At 43.6% G+C, this 18,737-nt stretch overlaps 1 protein-coding gene across 1 annotated transcript in view; it reads left to right on the top strand.

The window, feature by feature from the left end:
* The first annotated feature begins 1,939 nt into the window (after positions 1–1,939).
* The window catches only part of ATP5F1D (ATP synthase F1 subunit delta), a 34,965-nt gene continuing 18,167 nt past the window's right edge, over positions 1,940–18,737 (top strand). Inside the window, exons 1-2 of the mRNA XM_077271346.1 lie at positions 1,940–2,271; positions 14,220–14,373. Coding sequence (XP_077127461.1) covers positions 2,149–2,271; positions 14,220–14,373 — 277 coding nt within the window. The 5' untranslated portion in view covers positions 1,940–2,148. The remainder of the gene's footprint in view (positions 2,272–14,219; positions 14,374–18,737) is intronic.

The following is an 18,737-nucleotide window of genomic DNA, read 5'->3' as shown; positions in this document are numbered from 1 at the left end:
GTCCACAATATAGTATAATGCACTCCCCATAGGCAGACTCTATAGCATAAGGCAGCCCCCATAGGCAGACACTGTAATAAAGCAGCAGCCCCATGGTCAGACTCTGTAATAAGGCAGTACCCCTATAGGCAGACCCTGTAATAAGGCAGCCCCCATAGTCAGACCCTGTAATAAGGCAGCCCCCATAGTCAGACCCTGTAATAAGGCAGCACCCCCATAGTCAGACCCTGTAATAAGGCAGCACCCCCATAGTCAGACCCTGTAATAAGGCAGCCCCCATAGTCAGACCCTGTAATAAGGCAGCCCCCATAGTCAGACCCTGTAATAAGGCAGCCCCCATAGTCAGACCCTTTAATAAAGCTGCCCCCCATAGGCAGACCCTGTAATAAGGCAGCAGCACCCATACTCACCTCTCTTCTTCCTGGTTCCTGCGCTGCTCCTGCTGATCTCCTGACAGCAGGCGCTGGGCAGTGACGTCATCGAGCCCGCTGTCAGTGTCGGCGACGTCAGATACCGACACTGACAGGGGGATGATGGGAGAAGGAGCGCAGCGCTTCTTCGTTTGTACTAGCCTTTATTAAAGTTTGCGCTAGCGCTGCCCTTGCTGCACATTTCCCAGTGGTCTTCAGCAGAGTGGCGTCGCATGCGCAGATTCAGACCTCGGCTCAATGGTGAGCCGTGATTTCAATCTGTAACACGCACGAGTCTCTCGCATCAATTGCCCGGCACTGCCGCCAGCACCCGGGAATAGAGCGTTCAGCTGCATGTATTTCTATGCAGCCGCACACTCCGGTCCCGCATGCAGGCGGCAGTGCCAGGGATTGCTGCGAGAGACTCATGCGAATATCTCGCATAGCACACGCAAGTGTAACCCAGACCACATTCATGTGGAGTTTTTTTACATGGATTCTAAGGCTAGGTTCACATTGCGTTAATGGGTGATCGCTAACGGACAGCGTTGCACGGTGAAAATGTCGCAATTAACGCCGTGCAACGGGTCCGTTAGCGCACCCATTGACAGCAATGTTAATTTCGCCAGCAGCGCATCACTAGCGCGTGCCTTTTTCGGCTCGCGCTAGCGATGTGCCGTTCTTCTGTGACGCGCCTCGGACGCTGCTTGCAGCGTCCGCGGCGCACCCGAGGTCCGTTCCCCGCTCTTCGCAGATCGGGGATCTGCGAGAGCGGGGACGTTAACGCGACCCCCAAACGCGATCCATAAAAATACATTGCGTTAGCGCAATCTGCTAGCGCTAGCGCTAAACGGATTGCCCTAACGCAATGTGAACCTAGCCAAGCAGATCTGCTCCACAAGCCATACAAGAGAAACTCCATGGGAACATACTGCATCCTGCATGGACAGATATTTGGTTTCTTATTCGACAATTTCTTTTTTTTATGTTTTTTACAGGTTTAACTACAAAATTAAAAAATTACAATAATATAATACAATGCAGCGAGGCAACCTGAATATGCATAAAATCAGCTACAAAAGTTATAAGCCTGGCACAAGGATGGGCATCAAAGTGGGCACAGCAGGGCGTTATTGAAAGGGTTAACTGACGTTGGACCCCCAATCTCACACCACCGTTACAGAGACAGCGATGCCCCTCATCAAAGTCAGGTCACTCCAGCCTGGACCAAATGGGTACCGGGCATCAAAGTGGGCAAATAATTTTCAACTAGTTAACCCTTTCAATAACGCCCCGCTGTGCCCACTTTGATGCCCATCCTTGTGCCAGGCTTATAACATTTGTAGCTGATTTATGCAGATTCACATCAGGGCGCCCCACTGCACTGTATTATATTAACGTATTTTTTTATTTTTGTAGTTAAACCTCTAAAAAACAGAAGAAAAACCGCTGAACAATAAGAAACCTCCTCCAGCAAAGCTCTGGCCCCCGGTACGGCGCGCCATTGCCGAGCTCTGAGGTAATACGCAACAGTGACATCTAGCTAGAGCCAACAACGACAGCCCTCGCCGTCACCACCAGCCTAACGCGCATCACACGCCGGAACTTGTAGTTCCTGGGAGGTTGTGGGCGGTGCGTCACTGCCAGGGTCACACTACAAGTCCCGTCACACTTTGCGCGCCGGCCTTGCTTCTCATCCGGTGTCCTTGCCTTCGGTCACAGTTTGCCCGGCTTCACCATGCTGTCTGCCCGTAGTTTGTTGGGTCTTCGCCGGGTAGTACTGGGCCACGTAAGATGCTATGCCGAGGCGGCACCGGCTGGCTCCCCAGCGATGAGCTTCACGTTCGCCTCCCCCAGCCAGGTTGTATGCGGTTTCTTGTGTTCTTTCTTCCTGGAGTGCTGGGACATGTCACTGTGTAATGAGGGCAGACAGTGGGTACGTCAGGGGGCGCTACTGTCTCAGTGTGTAAGGCTACTTTCACACTAGCGTTAACTGCATTACGTCTCAAAACGTCTTTTTTCCGAAAAAACGCATCCAGCAAAAGTTTTTGCTGGATGCGTTTTTTCCCCATAGACTTGTATTGGCGACGTATTGCGACGGATTGACATACGTCGTGTACGTTTTACGACGGATGCGTCGAAATTTGGCGATACGTCGTCGGCAAAAAACGTTGCTTGTAGCGTTTTTTGTCTCCGCCTAAAAAACGTGTCGCGACGCATCCTGCGGCATGCGTCGTTGGCTACAATGGAAGCCTATGAGCGACGGATGCGTCAGGACACGTCGTACGACGCAATGCAGCGCTGCAATACGTTTTTTTACACTGAGCATGCTCAGAAGCTGGATTTTGTTGCCAAATGACCAGACACCCCCAAATCTATATAAACCTGGCCTGGGCCTTCAACCCCACATATATGGCCACGTATATACGTGGCACTTAAATACGTGGCACTTAAATACGTGGCACTTAAATACGTGGCACTTAAATACGTGGCACTTAAATACGTGGCACTTATATACGTGGCACTTATATACGTGGCACTTATATACGTGGCACTTATATACGTGGCACTTATATACGTGGCACTTATATACGTGGCACTTATATACGTGGCACTTATATACGTGGCACTTATATACGTGGCACTTATATACGTGGCACTTATATACGTGGCACTTATATACGTGGCACTTATATACGTGGCACTTATATACGTGGCACTTATATACGTGGCACTTATATACGTGGCACTTATATACGTGGCACTTATATACGTGGCACTTATATACGTGGCACTTATATACGTGGCACTTATATACGTGGCACTTATATACGTGGCACTTATATACGTGATACGTGGCACTTATATACGTGGCACTTATATACGTGATACGTGGCACTTATATACGTGATACGTGGCACTTATATACGTGATACGTGGCACTTAAATACGTGGCACTTAAATACGTGGCACTTAAATACGTGGCACTTAAATACGTGGCACTTAAATACGTGGCACTGAAATACGTGGCACTGAAATACGTGGCACTGAAATACGTGGCACTGAAATACGTGCCACGTATTTCAGTGCCACGTATTTAAGTGCCACGTATTTAAGTGCCACGTATTTAAGTGCCACGTATTTAAGTGCAATCCTCACAAGAACACCTTCCATCGCTGCCACAAAACTAAAACCCTCAAAGATGGGCTGTAAAAACAGTAATTATATAGTTTTCCATATTTTCCAGTAGCCAATCAAATTTGGGAGCCTCCCATTTTAAAAACGGATCCGTCGTAAAAACGGATGCAACGGATGGTAAAAACGGATGCAACGTATGCAACGCATCCAGTATTTTCGACGGAAACGTTTAGCGGATTTGCGACGGATCCGTCGAAATGCTGGATGCGTGGCATACGTTTGTCACCGTTTTTCACTTTTTTGACGCATCCGTTTTTTCGGCAAAAAAACGGATTTGCGACGTAATGCAGTTAACGCTAGTGTGAAACTAGCCTAAGTGGCCTGTCCCTGTAGCCCCATAGGGGTCAGGTCACTACTAATGTAGGCACCATACACATTGGGGGCAGTGGGCCAACAAGCGGTCACCGCTTACATGAGCCAGTACCTGATTTATGCAGCTTGTGCTTAGAATCAGCTTTAAAAAATCCAACATTTATTTATGCTGCCCGGTATATAGAACGATAAGGGCCGAATCAGCCATATAACCAGAACAATGCCGTACCCAGGCTGGTCAGCTGCTCACCCAATCGTTACAGCCCCATGTAGTTCTACACCATGTTCCAAATTATTATGCAAATGACCTTTTTCTCGGATTTTCCTAAATGGTTGGTGCAAATGACAGTCAGTCTAATAAGTCATCACCCAGTCATTATAGTATACATCGAATTTTATTGAAGAAACCTCCCAATGATAACAGTATAATCTCTAAAATGAATAAAAACTCACAATGCACTGTTCCAAATTATTAGGCACAGTAGAATTTCTAAACATTTGATATGTTTCAAAGAACTGAAAATGCTCATTTGGGTCATTCCATATCAAGTGATCCAAATATGAATATTTTTTTTACCTGACGTCTTTAGATTTTTTTTATTTTTTGTTTTTATGAAGTACAACTTTAGTTAATTACAAATTAAAAGTTTAGACATTTTTTTCTTCATCAGTTAATTTTTTACAGATTTTTAACCCCTTCACCCCCAAGGGTGGTTTGCACGTTAATGACCGGGCCAATTTTTACAATTCTGACCACTGTCCCTTTCTGAGGTTATAACTCTGGAACGCTTCAACAGATCTTGGCGATTCTGACATTGTTTTCTCGAGACATATTGTACTTCATGATAGTGGTAAAATTTCTTCGATATAACTTGCGTTTATTTGTGAAAAAAACGAATATTTGGCGAAAATTTTGAAAATTTCGCAATTTTCCAACTTTGAATTTTTATGCCCTTAAATCACAGACATATGTCACGCAAAATACTTAATAAGTAACATTTCCCACATGTCTACTTTACATCAGCACAATTTTGGAACCAAAATTTTTTTTTGTGACGGAGTTATAAGGGTTAAAAGTTGACCAGCAATTTCTCATTTTTACAACACCATTTTTTTTTAGGGACCACATCTCATTTGAAGTCATTTTGAGGGGGTCTATATGATAGAAAATACCCAAGTGTGACACCATTCTAAAAACTGCACCCCTCAAGGTACTCAAAACCACTTTCAAGAAGTTTATTAACCCTTCAGGTGTTTCACAGGAATTTTTGGAATGTTTAAATAAAAATAAACATTTAACTTTTTTTCACACAAAATTTATTTCAGCTCCAATTTGTTTTATTTTACCAAGGGTAACAGGAGAAAATAGACCCCAAAATTTGTTGTACAATTTGTCCTGAGTACGCTGATACCCCATATGTGGGGGTAAACCACTGCTTGGGCGCATGGCAGAGCTCGGAAGGGAAGGAGCGCCATTTGACTTTTCAATGCAAAATTGACTGGAATTGAGATGGGACGCCATGTTGCATTTGGAGAGCCCCTGATGTGCCTAAACATTGAAACCCCCACAAGTGACACCATTTTGGAAAGTAGACCCCCTAAGGATCTTATCTAGATGTGTGGTGAGCACTTTGACCCAACAAGTGCTTCACAGAAGTTTATAATGCAGAGCCGTAAAAATAAAAAATCATATTTTTTCACAAAAATGATCTTTTCGCCCCCAATTTTTTATTTTCCCAAGGGTAAGAGAAGAAATTGGACCCCAAAAATTGTTGTGCAATTTGTCCTGAGTACGCTGATACCCCATATGTGGGTGTAAACCATTGTTTGGGCGCAGGGCAGAGCTCGGAAGGGAAGGAGCGCCATTTGACTTTTCAATGCAAAATTGACTGGAATTGAGATGGGACGCCATGTTGCGTTTGGAGAGCCCCTGATGTGCCTAAACATTGAAACCCCCCACAAGTGACACCATTTTGGAAAGTAGACCCCTTAAGGAACTTATCTAGATGTGTGTTGAGCACTTTGACCCAACAAGTGCTTCACAGAAGTTTATAATGCAGAGCCGTAAAAATAAAAAATCATATTTTTTCACAAAAATGATCTTTTCACCCCCATTTTTTTATTTCCCCAAGGGTAAGAGAAGAAATTAGACCACAATAGTTGTTGTGCAATTTGTCCTGAGTACGACGATACCCCATATGTGGGGGTAAACCACTGTTGGGGTGCATAGCAGAGCTCGGAAGGGAAGGAGCGCTATTTTACTTTTCAATGCAAAATTGACTGGAATTAAGATGGGATGCCATGTTGCGTTTGGAGAGCCCCTGATGTGCCTAAACATTAAAAACCCCCACAAGTGACACCATTTTGGAAAGTAGACCCCCTAAGGAACTTATCTAGATGTGTTTTGATAGCTTTGAACCCCCAAGTGTTTCACTACAGTTTATAACGCAGAGCCGTGAAAATAAAAATTCCTTTTTTTTTTCACAAAAATGATTTTTAGCCCCCAGTTTTGTATTTTCACAAGGGTATCAGGATAAATTGGACCCCAAACATTGTTGTCCAATTTGTCCTGAGTACGCTGATACCCCATATGTGGGGGGGAACCACTGTTTGGGCGCATGACAGAGCTCGGAAGGGAAGGAGCGCCATTTGGAATGCAGACTTAAGTGGATTGGTCTGCAGGCGTCACGTTGCATTTGCAGAGCCCCTGATGTACCCAAACAGTACAAACCCCCCACAAGTGACCCCATATTGGAAACTAGACCCCCCAAGGAACTTATCTAGATGTGTTGTGAGAACTTTGAACCCCCAAGTGTTTCACTACAGTTTATAACGCAGAGCCGTGAAAATAATTTTTTTTTTTTTCACAAAAATGATTTTTTAGCCCCCAGTTTTGTATTTTCACAAGGGTATCAGGATAAATTGGACCCCAAAAGTTGTTGTTCAATTTGTCCTGAGTACGCTGCTACCCCATATGTGGGGGGGAATCACTGTTTGGGCGCATGACAGAGCTCGGAAGGGAAGGAGCGCCATTTGGAATGCAGACTTAAATGGATTGGTCTGCAGGCGTCACGTTGCATTTGCAGAGCCCCTGATGTACCCAAACAGTACAAACCCCCCACAAGTGACCCCATATTGGAAACTAGACCCCCCAAGGAACTTATCTAGATGTGTTGTGAGAACTTTGAACCCCCAAGTGTTTCACTACAGTTTACAACGCAGAGCCGTGAAAATAAAAAATCTTTTTTTTCCCACAAAACTTATTTTTTGGCCCCCAGTTTTGTATTTTCCCAAGGGTAGCAGGATAAATTGGACCCCAAAAGATGATGTCCAATTTGTCCTGAGTACGCTGATACCCCATATGTTGGGGTAAACCCCTGTTTGGGCACACGGGAGAGCTCTGAAGGGAAGGAGCACTGTTTTCCTTTTTCAACGCAGAATTGGCTGGAATTCAGATCGGATGCCATGTCCCGTTTGGAGAGCCCCTGATGTGCCTAAACAGTGGAAACCCCCCAATTATAACTGAAACCCTAATCCAAACACACCCCTTACCCTAATCCCAACAGTAACCCTAACCACTCCTCTAACCCAGACACACCCAACCCTATTCCCAACCGTAAATGTAATCCAAACCCTAACCCTATCTTTAGCCCCAACCCTAACTGTAGCCCCAACCCTAGCCCCAACCCTAGCCCTAACCCTAACCCTAATGGGAAAATGGAAATAAATACATTTTTTATTTTTTTTATTTTTCCCTAACTAAGGGGGTGATGAAGGGGGGTTTGATTTACTTTTATAGCGGGTTATTTAGCGGATTTTTATGATTGGCAGCTGTCACACACTGAAAGACGCTTTTCATTGCAAAAAATATTTTTTGCGTTACCACATTTTGAGAGCTGTAATTTTTCCATATTTGAGTCCACAGAGTCATGTGAGATCTTGTTTTTTGCGGGACGAGTTGACGTTTTTACTGGTAACATTTTCGGACACGTGACATTTTTTGATCGCTTTTTATTCCGATTTTTGTGAGGCAGAGTGATCAAAAACCAGCTATTCATGAATTTTTTTGGGGGGAGGCGTTTATACCGTTCCGCGTTTGGTAAAATTGATAAAGCAGTTTTATTCGTCGGGTCAGTACGATTACAGCGATATCTCATTTATATCATTTTTTTTATGTTTTGGCGCTTTTATACGATAAAAACTATTTTATAGAAAAAATAATTATTTTGGTATTGCTTTATTCTCAGGACTATAACTTTTTTATTTTTTTGCTGATGATGCTGTATGGCGGCTCGTTTTTTGCGGGACAAGATGACGTTTTCAGCGGTACCATGGTTATTTATATCTGTCTTTTTGATCGCGTGTTATTCCACTTTTTGTTTGGCGGTATGATAATAAAGCGTTGTTTTTTGCCTCGGTTTTTTTTTTTTTTTTCTTACGGTGTTTACTGAAGGGGTTAACTTGTGGGGCAGTTTTATAGGTTGGGTCGTTACGGACGCGGCGATACTAAATATGTGTACTTTTATTGTTTTTTTTATTTTATTTAGCTAAAGAACTGTATTTATGGGAATAATATATATTTTTTTTTTCTTTATTTAGGATATTTTTTTTATTTTTTTTTTACACACATGTGGGGAATTTTTTTTTACTTTTTTACTTTGTCCCAGGGGGGGACATCACAGATCATTGATCTGGCAGTGTGCACAGCACTCTGCCAGATCTGCGATCTGCTGTGCAGGGCTGCAGGCTTACCAAGTGTCTGCTCTGAGCAGACACTCGGTAAGCCACCTCCCTCCCTGCAGGACCCGGATGCCGCGGCCATCTTGGATCCGGGACCTGCGGCGAGGAGGGAGGTAGGAGACCCTCAGAGCAACGCGATCACATCGCGTTGCTCCGGGGGTCTCAGGGAAGCCCGCAGGGAGCCCCCTCCCTGCGCGATGCTTCCCTATACCGCCGGTACACCGCGATCATGTTTGATCGCGGTGTGCCGGGGGTTAATGTGCCGGGGGCGGTCCGTGACCGCTCCTGGCACATAGTGCCGGATGTCAGCTGCGATATGCAGCTGACACCCGGCCGCGATCGGCCGCGCTCCCCCCGTGAGCGCCGCTGATCGGTGATGACGTACTATCCCGTCGGCGGTCATACGGGCCCACCCCACCTCGACGGGATAGTACGTCAAATGTCGGGAAGGGGTTAAAGTTTTAAAAAAGTGCGGATTTTGGCCTGGTATGGCTTTACATTTGTTATCATATCTCGGGCTAGAATTAAGATATAGAGGTGGGAGAGGCATCATTTTTCTCAGAACGGTACCGGCTTTCATTTGATATGTCACAAGACTATGTTTCTTTATATTTTGTTTTGGTGAAATCAAATTAAACATTTTGATGCGCAATTCTGAAAAAAACGTATGTTTTAAAATTGTGAAAACATGCATGTGTGTTACTTGTGTCCTTATTTATATTTGTACAGGGATTCAACTTGGGATCTATCACATTTGTATTTTTTTTTTAAGCCTTGAATCATCTGATTTTATGTTTGTGTGAGTTTCTTCCCTTTTTCTTTTCAAATTACAACTTATTGCATTCAACATTTATATGTAACAATAAAGAAACACAAAAAACAAATACCGAAGTGCCAGAATAAATGCATCTTAATCATCATAACACAACTTGCTCAGCATTTTCAACCTGAATTCATTGAACAAGCCAAAAGAAAAAACGTGATCACATCCTCAAGTGTGAATTTCTAAATACAGTCTGATCCTAATTATATGTTAAAAACAAGATTAAAAGAAGCAATATTTTTACCACCTATTTATACATGGAACAATTTTTTTTACTATATCACTGAACATGTAATTTCTGAAGTGTTTAAGAAGAATAGTCCAGTAGTTAAATCCTCGTACTATAAAATATGAACTAATCAAACAATTAATAGGTTTTTACACTGGCCTTCTATCATCAGTGTCCCTTCTAGTGGGTGAAATGTGATCTTGCCCATAAGCTCTCACTAGCAATGGCCGTTTCCTTCTGTGTCAGAGTATGTGCGGCCTGTCATGGTGCTCGGCTCCACCTGAGTTATATCTGATTTTTGTTCACTTTTACAATGTCTGATTTTCTTGGATACACAAAGGACGGCTCTGGACCAGAAGGTGCAGAAAAGTCACTTCTACGTCTAAATTTTCACAATCTTTGGAGAGTCCAGTAGCCACCAGCGCCGATCATATTCACAGGTCACATAGCCAGTTATGTCATCCATAGCCGATCTTGTGCCGCCTTCTTTTATTTCCACTACATGGGATGACAGTCCGGTATTGCTGAGTCCCTGTGATGGGTTCTGCTTCCTGTAACCGATGTTATAACAAACGCTCCTCCCCGTAGTCCTGGTTTGTACAATACATGGACTGGATGTTAAGAGTATTTTTCTCCCTCCATTTGAGGAGTTCCCTGGGTGATAAGATTTGGTGTGAATGTGGCCTCTGGAGGCCCGAGCTGCCGGCCTGTCATCTGCTCTGCAGTCACCGTCTACCCCTGGTCATGCTCAGCCCTAACAAAGCTTCTCCTCTGTCCTCTCCTGCTTCTAAGCTCTAACATAATAAAATAATACAGGAATATCTAACAATCATGGATTATTTGGTAAATCTAGACCCCACACTTCTACACCACAGGCTGAACAGACCTAAAATCAAGATTTTTGAACTGACACTAATAGTTTTATTTTTTAAAATATGATCCCATCACGATCCCAGCTTGTCTTTTGGTACAGATGTGGCTAGGACCATAACAGGCACATGTGCCGTTTTTGAAATTTTTTAATTAAACGTTTTTTTCGGAAATGTATTTTAAAGTTTTGCGCTTGCGTTCGCATAGGTAAAATATTATTAAAGATACTCTTGTGATATATCTGGTGAAAGCCTGTACAGTTCTGAGTAGAATGGTGTTTATTTTGTTTCTCTATCTCTTTTCTAGCCTGAGTTATGGGGAGAAATGTAAAGGCAGACAACACCGAAATTTGCACTTTTTCCGAACTTTGAAAATCAATTAAAAAAAAAATCTAGATTTTTTTTTCTTCATATTTTGCATTCTCTGACACACTATTACCAAATAACAAAATCTCAAAAGAATTAAAAATATAGTGGTAAAAATCATTGGTTCACTTGACATAAAATGACCCATTTGTGGAATTTGCAGCATTAGGAGGTCACATTCACTGAACAAAAAAGCTATTTAACTCCAAAACCTCCTAACAGGCTAAGTTACATGTCAACATAGGAACCCTTCTTTGATATCACCTTCACAATTCTTGCATCCATTGAACTTGTGAGTTTTTGGAGAGCTTCTGCTTGTATTTCTTTGCATGAAGTTGGAATAGCCTCCCAGAGCTGCTGTTTTGATGTGAACTGCCTCCCACCCTCATAGATCTCTTGCTTGATGATAATCCAAATGTTCTCTATAGGGTTGAGGTCAGGGGAAGATGGTGGCCACACCATGAGTTTATCTCCTTTTATGCCCATAGCAGCCAATGACTCAGAGGTTTTCTTTGCAGCATGAGATGGTGCATTGTCATGCATGAAGATGATTTTGCTCCAGAAGGCACGTTTCTGCTTTTTATACCATGGAAGAAAGTTGTCAGAAACTCTATATACTTTGCAGAGGTCATTTTCACATCTTCGGGAACTTTAAAGGGCCCTACCAGCTGTTTCCCCATGATTTCGGCCCAAAACATGACTCCTCCACATCCTTGCTGACGTCGCAGCCTTGTTAAGACATGGTGGCCATCCACCAACCATCCACTACTCCATCCATCTGGACCATCCAGGGTTGCTCGACACTCATCAGTAAACAAGACTATTTGAATATTAGTCTTCATGTATGTCTGGGCCCACTGCAACCCTTTCTGCTTGTGAACACTGTTTAGGGGTGGCCGAATAGTAGGTTTATAATCCACAGCAAGCCTTTGAAGGATCCTACACCTTGAGGTTCGAGGGACTCGAGAGGCACCAGCAGCTTCAAATATCTGTTTGCTGGTTTGTAATGGCTTTTTATCAGCTGCTCTCTTAATCTGATGAACTTGCCTGGCAGAAACCTTCCTCATTATGCCTTTATCTGCATGAATTCTGTCTGTGCTCTGTCACAAATCTTTTCACAGCATGATGATCACTCTTTAAGTTTTCGTGAGACATCTAATGTTTTCATACCTAGTGCAATGACTTGGACAATTTAACGCTTTTCAGCAGCAGAGAGATTCTTTTTATTTCCCATATTGCTTGAAACCTGTGGCCTGCTTAATAATGTGGAGCGTCCTTCTTAAGTAGTTTTCCTTTAATTAGGATCACCTGGAAAACTAATTATCACACGTGTTTAAGATTGATTTCAATGATCCATTGAGCCCTGAGACACAATACCATCCACAAGTTTATTTGAAAAACAAAACAATTACATTTTTGACACATAATAATAATAATAATAATATTATTATTATTATTATTATTATTATTATTATTATTTTTTTTTTTTTTATTTTTAAAAACCCTTAAATCCAATTTGCATAATAATTTGGAACACGGTGTATGCAGGCTGGTCAGCTGCTCACCCAAGCATTACAGCTCCATGTAGTTTCATGCAGGCTGGTCAGCTGCTCACCCAATGTTACAGCTCCATGTAATTCTATGCAGGCTGGTCAGCTCCTCCCCCAATGTAAGAACTCCATGTAATTCTATGCAGGCTGGTCAGCTGCTCACCCAAGCGTTACAGCTCCATGTAGTTTCATGCAGGCTGGTCAGCTGCTCACCCAATGTTACAGCTCCATGTAGTTCTATGCAGGCTGGTCAGCTGCTCACCCAATGTCCGTGCATCGCGTTCTGATCTGTCTAATTTACATTACTCCCAAAAAGTTAGGGATATTAGGCTTTCAGATTTAATTTATGGAAAATTTTAAATATCAATGTAGCTTAAGCTCTTTATCATGAAAGTAGGGCATTTAAGTAAAAACATGCAGTGGTGAATTCCTCGTGTCAATTTATTGAAACAAAAGCCAATAGTGGTGGGTATAACCCCTTCCTTTAAAAAAATGTATCTCAATAACTTGTCATGTGGCCTTGAGCATCAATTACATCTTGACAATGAAGTCTCATGATCACAAGTAGACTTATTGCCTGCTGAGGCACGACATTCTTCATGAAGAGTGGCCCTCAGGCCATTGAGGTTCTGCGGTACAGAGTTACAAGCCTCTACACAACGACTCAGCTGATTCCATAGATTATCTATGAAGAAAGTGGTGGCCACTCCATTTGAGGTACCCCAGTCTCCAGCAGCCATTCCGTAATGATACGATATTGATGAATTGGAGCATTGGCCGCCCTTTTTGGCCAACGTTTTATATAATGTGTATGGGCACTATAATTCAGGATCATGCACATTCCCACATTGTGGTTTTGCTACATGAGGAGGCCTCTTTTGTACCTCCTATTAGGCTGCATTCACACTGTCAGTAATTTTCCCTCAGTATTTCTCAGCCAAAACCCGGAGTGGGTGATAATATTGACCTAAAACTTTTGTATTCTAGGCATTTATTATATTTAACATCTGCATTATAGGTTGGGATAAGCCATCAAAAGCTGGGAACGTTTCCTAATTTCATTTTTTACTAATAGTGTTGATTAAATAGCTTCGAATAACTCCTTATCTGAATAGCTGTAGCTCTTACAGAATAGCTGCCTCTTGAACCCGGATACCTGGAGCGCTCCCGGTAATCAGCTGTCCGGCCCCACATCAGCATGGGTCGTGGCTGTGACAGCCATAACATATGGATGGAGAGCTCAACAAACTGGCGCTGCACAGCTGATTATCGGGAGCGATCCAGGTATCCGGGTTCCCGAGCCAGCTATTCGGATAAGGAGTTATCTGAAGTTATTCGATCAACCCTATTTACTAAGCTAAATACGTCCAAATTTTGGCTTCGTTTGCTCAAAAAGCTGACTTGCATGCCTAGCCGTAAATTTTAGACTTCAACAGACTAGAATGTGTGCCAAATACTGCCATTAAGCCAACAATAGGTGGTGGAAAGGTAGACAAGTGTCTAAAGATGTGAGACGTTTGGCAGTCTCAGACTGCTTGTTCACTGTACATACCACATATGTTATCATTGACCTGTACACGTTCACCAAGGTGAATATCATGGCGGCACACTCGCATGTGCCCCGATTCTCCACAGTTGTACTTCTAGTTTATTCTTTGTAGTACATACAGTGTGTTGGTGACATTTCTGTGGCTGTCAATGTGACCAGTGTCTTCTCCGCAGGTCTTTTACAATGGTGATAATGTGAAGCAAGTGGATGTCCCTACAACAACAGGAATGTTTGGCATCCTAGCAAATCATGTCCCCACGCTACAGGTTCTCAGGCCCGGCCTCGTCACAGTGTTGAGTGAAGATGGAACCACTACCAAATACTTTGGTTTGTATTTGTGTGCTCAATATTACAGAACGGGGTAGGAGAAATTCTCCACTATAAAGTATCTGTAAGAGAAGTCTCTGTCCACTCTGAGTTTTTGACAACTGTGTATGTTCGCCACGTCAAAAACACAGCGTGTTAGGCTGCTTTCACACTTGCGTCGGTGCGACGTACCGACGGACGTTGTGCAAATTCGGCACAACGTGGGCAGCGGATGCAGTTTTTCAACACATCCGCTGCCCCATTCTAAGTCCCGGGGAGGAGGGGGCGGAGTTCCGGCCGCGCATGCGCGGCAGGAAATGGCGTATCCGACATACGAAAAAACGTTACATTGAACGTTTTTTCGTGACGACGGTCCGCCAAAACACGACGCATCCAGTGCACGACGGACGCGACAGATGGCCATCCGTCGCTAATACAAGTCTATGGGAAAATGGAGGATCCTGCAAATTTTTTTGCTGGATCCTGCATTCTCAAAAAACGACGGATTGTGACGGAAGCTGAAAACCGCAAGTGTGAAAGTAGCCTTAGGCTACTTTCACACTAGCGTCGTGCACTGCACGTCGCTATGCATCGTTCTGGAGAAAAAACGCATCCTGCAAAAGTGCTTGCAGGATGCGTTTTTTCTCCATAGACGTGTATTAGCGACGCATTGCCACACGTCGCAACCGTCGTGCGACGGTTGCGTCGGACCGTCGGCACAAAAAAACATGTAACTTTTTTTGTGCGTCGTGAGCGTCTTTTCCAACCGCGCATGTGCGGCCGAAACTCCGCCACCGCCTCCCCGCACCTCACAATGGGGCAGCGGATGCGATGTAAAACTGCATCTGCTGCCCCCGTTGTGCGGCGCTTTCAACGCTAGCGTCGATGCGCTGCAACGTCGCATAGCGACGTGCAGTGCACGACGCTAGTGTGAAAGTAGCCTTACAGTTCAGAAAAGTGGGATTTATAGAAATAATCTAGTGGCCGTTGGTTTGTTTTTTGTTTTTTAAACGGTGTAAGCTGACTTTTGCTGCGAGTTTCCATTCTGACACATGTCCATTTAATTGTTCGCACTCTTTAGTTTTATGTTCAGATTTTGCCACAGACTTGCATTAGAGGTGGGAAATCTGCATGGAGGAAAGCACTGCATGCGCATGTGATCTGCATTTGACTGTATCAATAAAGCTTTATCAAAGCTAAATACCAGGACGTATCTAAAACAAATCGGCTTTATTTAAATATAATAAAAAACTAAAACCACAGTGATGAAAACGCATGTGAAAAAACACACTTAAAAATGCAATGCAAAAACAGAAGTAACCTAATTGAATATCAAATACTCCCCAAAAGGTCACAGCAGGGACATAGTCTATATGGGATGTCCAGGACTTGTGTATTGGAGGTAGCCTAAGGGTACCGTCTCACATAACGATTTACCAACGATCACGACCAGCGATACGACCTGGCCGTGATCGTTGGTAAGTGGTTGTGTGGTCGCTGGGGAGCTGTCACACAGACCGCTCTCCAGCGACCAACGATGCCGAAGGCCCCGGGTAACCAGGGTAAACATCGGGTTACTAAGCGCAGGGCCGCGCTTAGTAACCCGATGTTTACCGTGGTTACCAGCGTAAAAGTAAAAAAAAACAAACAGTACATACTTACATTCCGGTGTCTGTCCCCCGGCGTTCTGCTTCTCTGCACTGTGTCTGCGCCAGCCGGAAAGCACAGCGGTGACGTCACTGCTGTGCTCGCTTTCCGGCTGGCCGGCGCTCACAGTGCAGAGAAGCAGAACGCTGGGGGACAGACACCGGAATGTGAGTATGTACTGTTTTTTTTTTTTTTTTTACTTTTACGCTGGTAACCACGGTAAACATCGGGTTACTAAGCGCGGCCCTGCGCTTAGTAACCCGATGTTTACCCTGGTTACAAGCGAACGCATCGCTGGCTCGCTGTCACACACAACGATCCAGCGATGACAGCGGGATATCCAGCGACGAAATAAAGTTCCAAACGATCTGCTACGACGTACGATTCTCAGCAGGATCCCTGATCGCTGCTGCGTGTCAGACACAGCGATATCGTATGGATTTCACTGGAATGTCACGGGTCGTAGCGACAAAAGTGCCACTGTGTGACGGTACCCTTAGTATAGATCACCAATATCAGATCGGTGGGAGGCCGACACCTGGCACCCCCACCAATCGCCTATTTGCAGCTCCTGCTGGGGCCACATGTAGACCATGTCCAGAACCATAACAGCATGGTGTATTGGCGGTTCTTGGTACTGCAGCTCAGCTGCTATAGAGATGAATGGGAGATGAGCTGCAGCACCAGAGAGCGGTGTACAGAGCTGTGCTGTACAGTATTTATATGTGGCCGCAGTCGGAGACACAAACAGCCATTCTGTGAGGTTGATGGTTATTGGACCCCTACCCATCTGAGATATTGATGACCTATCCTTTAGCATAAACAGTCAATATACAGTTAAGTCCATATATATTTGGACAGACAAGATTTTTCTAATTTTGGTTATAGACATTACCACAATTAATTTTAAACAAAACAATTCAGATGCAGTTGAAGTTCAGACTTTCAGCTTTCATTTGAGGGTATCCACATTAAAATTGGATGAAGGGTTTAGGAGTTTCAGCTCCTCAACATGTGCCACCCTGTTTTTAAAGGGACCAAAAGTAATTGGACAATTGACTCCAAGGCTATTTCATGGACAGGTGTGGGCAATCCCTTCGTTATGTCATTCTCAATTAAGCAGATAATAGGCCTGGAGTTGATTTGAGGTGTGGTGCTTGCATTTGGAAGGTTTTGCTGTGAAGTAAACATGTGGTCAAAGGAGCTCTCCATGCAGGTGAAACAAGCCATCCTTAAGCTGCAAAAACAGAAAAAACCCATCCGAGAAATTGCTACAATATTAGGAGTGGCAAAATCTACAGTTTGGTACATCCTGAGAAAGAAAGAAAGCACTGGTGAACTCATCAATGCAAAAAGACCTGGGCGCCCACGGAAGACAACAGTGGTGGATGATCGCAGAATAATCTCCATGGTGAAGAGAAATCCCTTCACAACAGCCAACCAAGTGAACAACACTCTCCAGGAGGTAGGCGTATCAATATCCAAATCTACCATAAAGAGAAGACTGCATGAAAGTAAATACAGAGGGTTCACTGCACGGTGCAAGCCACTCATAAGCATCAAGAATAAAAAGGCTAGACTGGACTTTGCTAAAAAACATCTAAAAAAGCCAGCACAGTTCTGGAACATTCTTTGGACAGATGAAACCAAGGTCAACCTCTACCAGAATGATGGAGAGAGAAAAGTATGGCGAAGGCGTGGTACAGCTCATGATCCAAAGCATAACACATCATCTGTAAAACACGGCGGAGGCAGTGTGATGGCTTGGGCATGCATGGCTGCCCGTGGCACTGGGTCACTAGTGTTTATTGATGTGACACAGGACAGAAGCAGCCGAATGAATTCTGAGGTATTCAGAGCCATACTGTGTGCTCAGATCCAGCCAAATGCAGCCAAACTGATTGGTCGTCGTTTCATACTACAGATGGACAATGACCCAAAACCTAAAGCCAAAGCCACCCAGGAGTTTATTAAAGCAAAGAAGTGGAATATTCTTGAATGGCCAAGTCAGTCACCTGATCTCAACCCAATTGAGCATGCATTTCACTTGTTAAAGACTAAACTTCAGACAGAAAGGCCCACAAACAAACAGCAACTGAAAACCACCGCAGTGAAGGCCTGGCAGAGCATCAAAAAGGAGGAAACACAGCGTTTGGTGATGTCCATGAGTTCAAGACTATTGCCAACAAAGGGTTTTCAACCAAGTACTAAAAATGAACATTTTATTTAAAATTATTTAATCTGTTCAATTACTTTTGGTCCCTTTAAAAACAGGGTGGCACATGTTAAGGAGCTGAAACTCCTAAACCCTTCATCCAATTTTACTGTGGATACCCTCAAATGAAAGCTGAAAGTCTGAACTTCAACTGCATCTGAATTGTTTTGTTTAAAATTCATTGTGGTAATGTCTATAACCAAAATTAGAAAAATGTTGTCTCTGTCCAAATATATATGGACTTAACTGTAAGTACTTAACTTCTTTTAGTTCTACAGCCTAAAATGGGAAAAGGCTTGCTAAAGCTAGTTACGCCTATTAATTTACCCAATATTTCTCCAGCAACAACCATGAAAATAAGAGCACACTCCTACTTTAAATTTGTAACCCATGATCAAGAATAAGGAGTGAGTGATGCTCTAAAAAAACAAACCCTTTTAGTTACAGTTTAGGAAAATCAAACCGTACAGGATGATAAAATTAAAGTGAACCCGTCCCCTGATTCATGTTACCCTATCTCTCT

The sequence above is a fragment of the Ranitomeya variabilis genome, chromosome 1 (assembly GCF_051348905.1).
Source record: "Ranitomeya variabilis isolate aRanVar5 chromosome 1, aRanVar5.hap1, whole genome shotgun sequence".
NCBI lineage: Eukaryota > Metazoa > Chordata > Amphibia > Anura > Dendrobatidae > Ranitomeya > Ranitomeya variabilis.
This window is presented reverse-complemented; position numbering and strand designations above follow the sequence as displayed.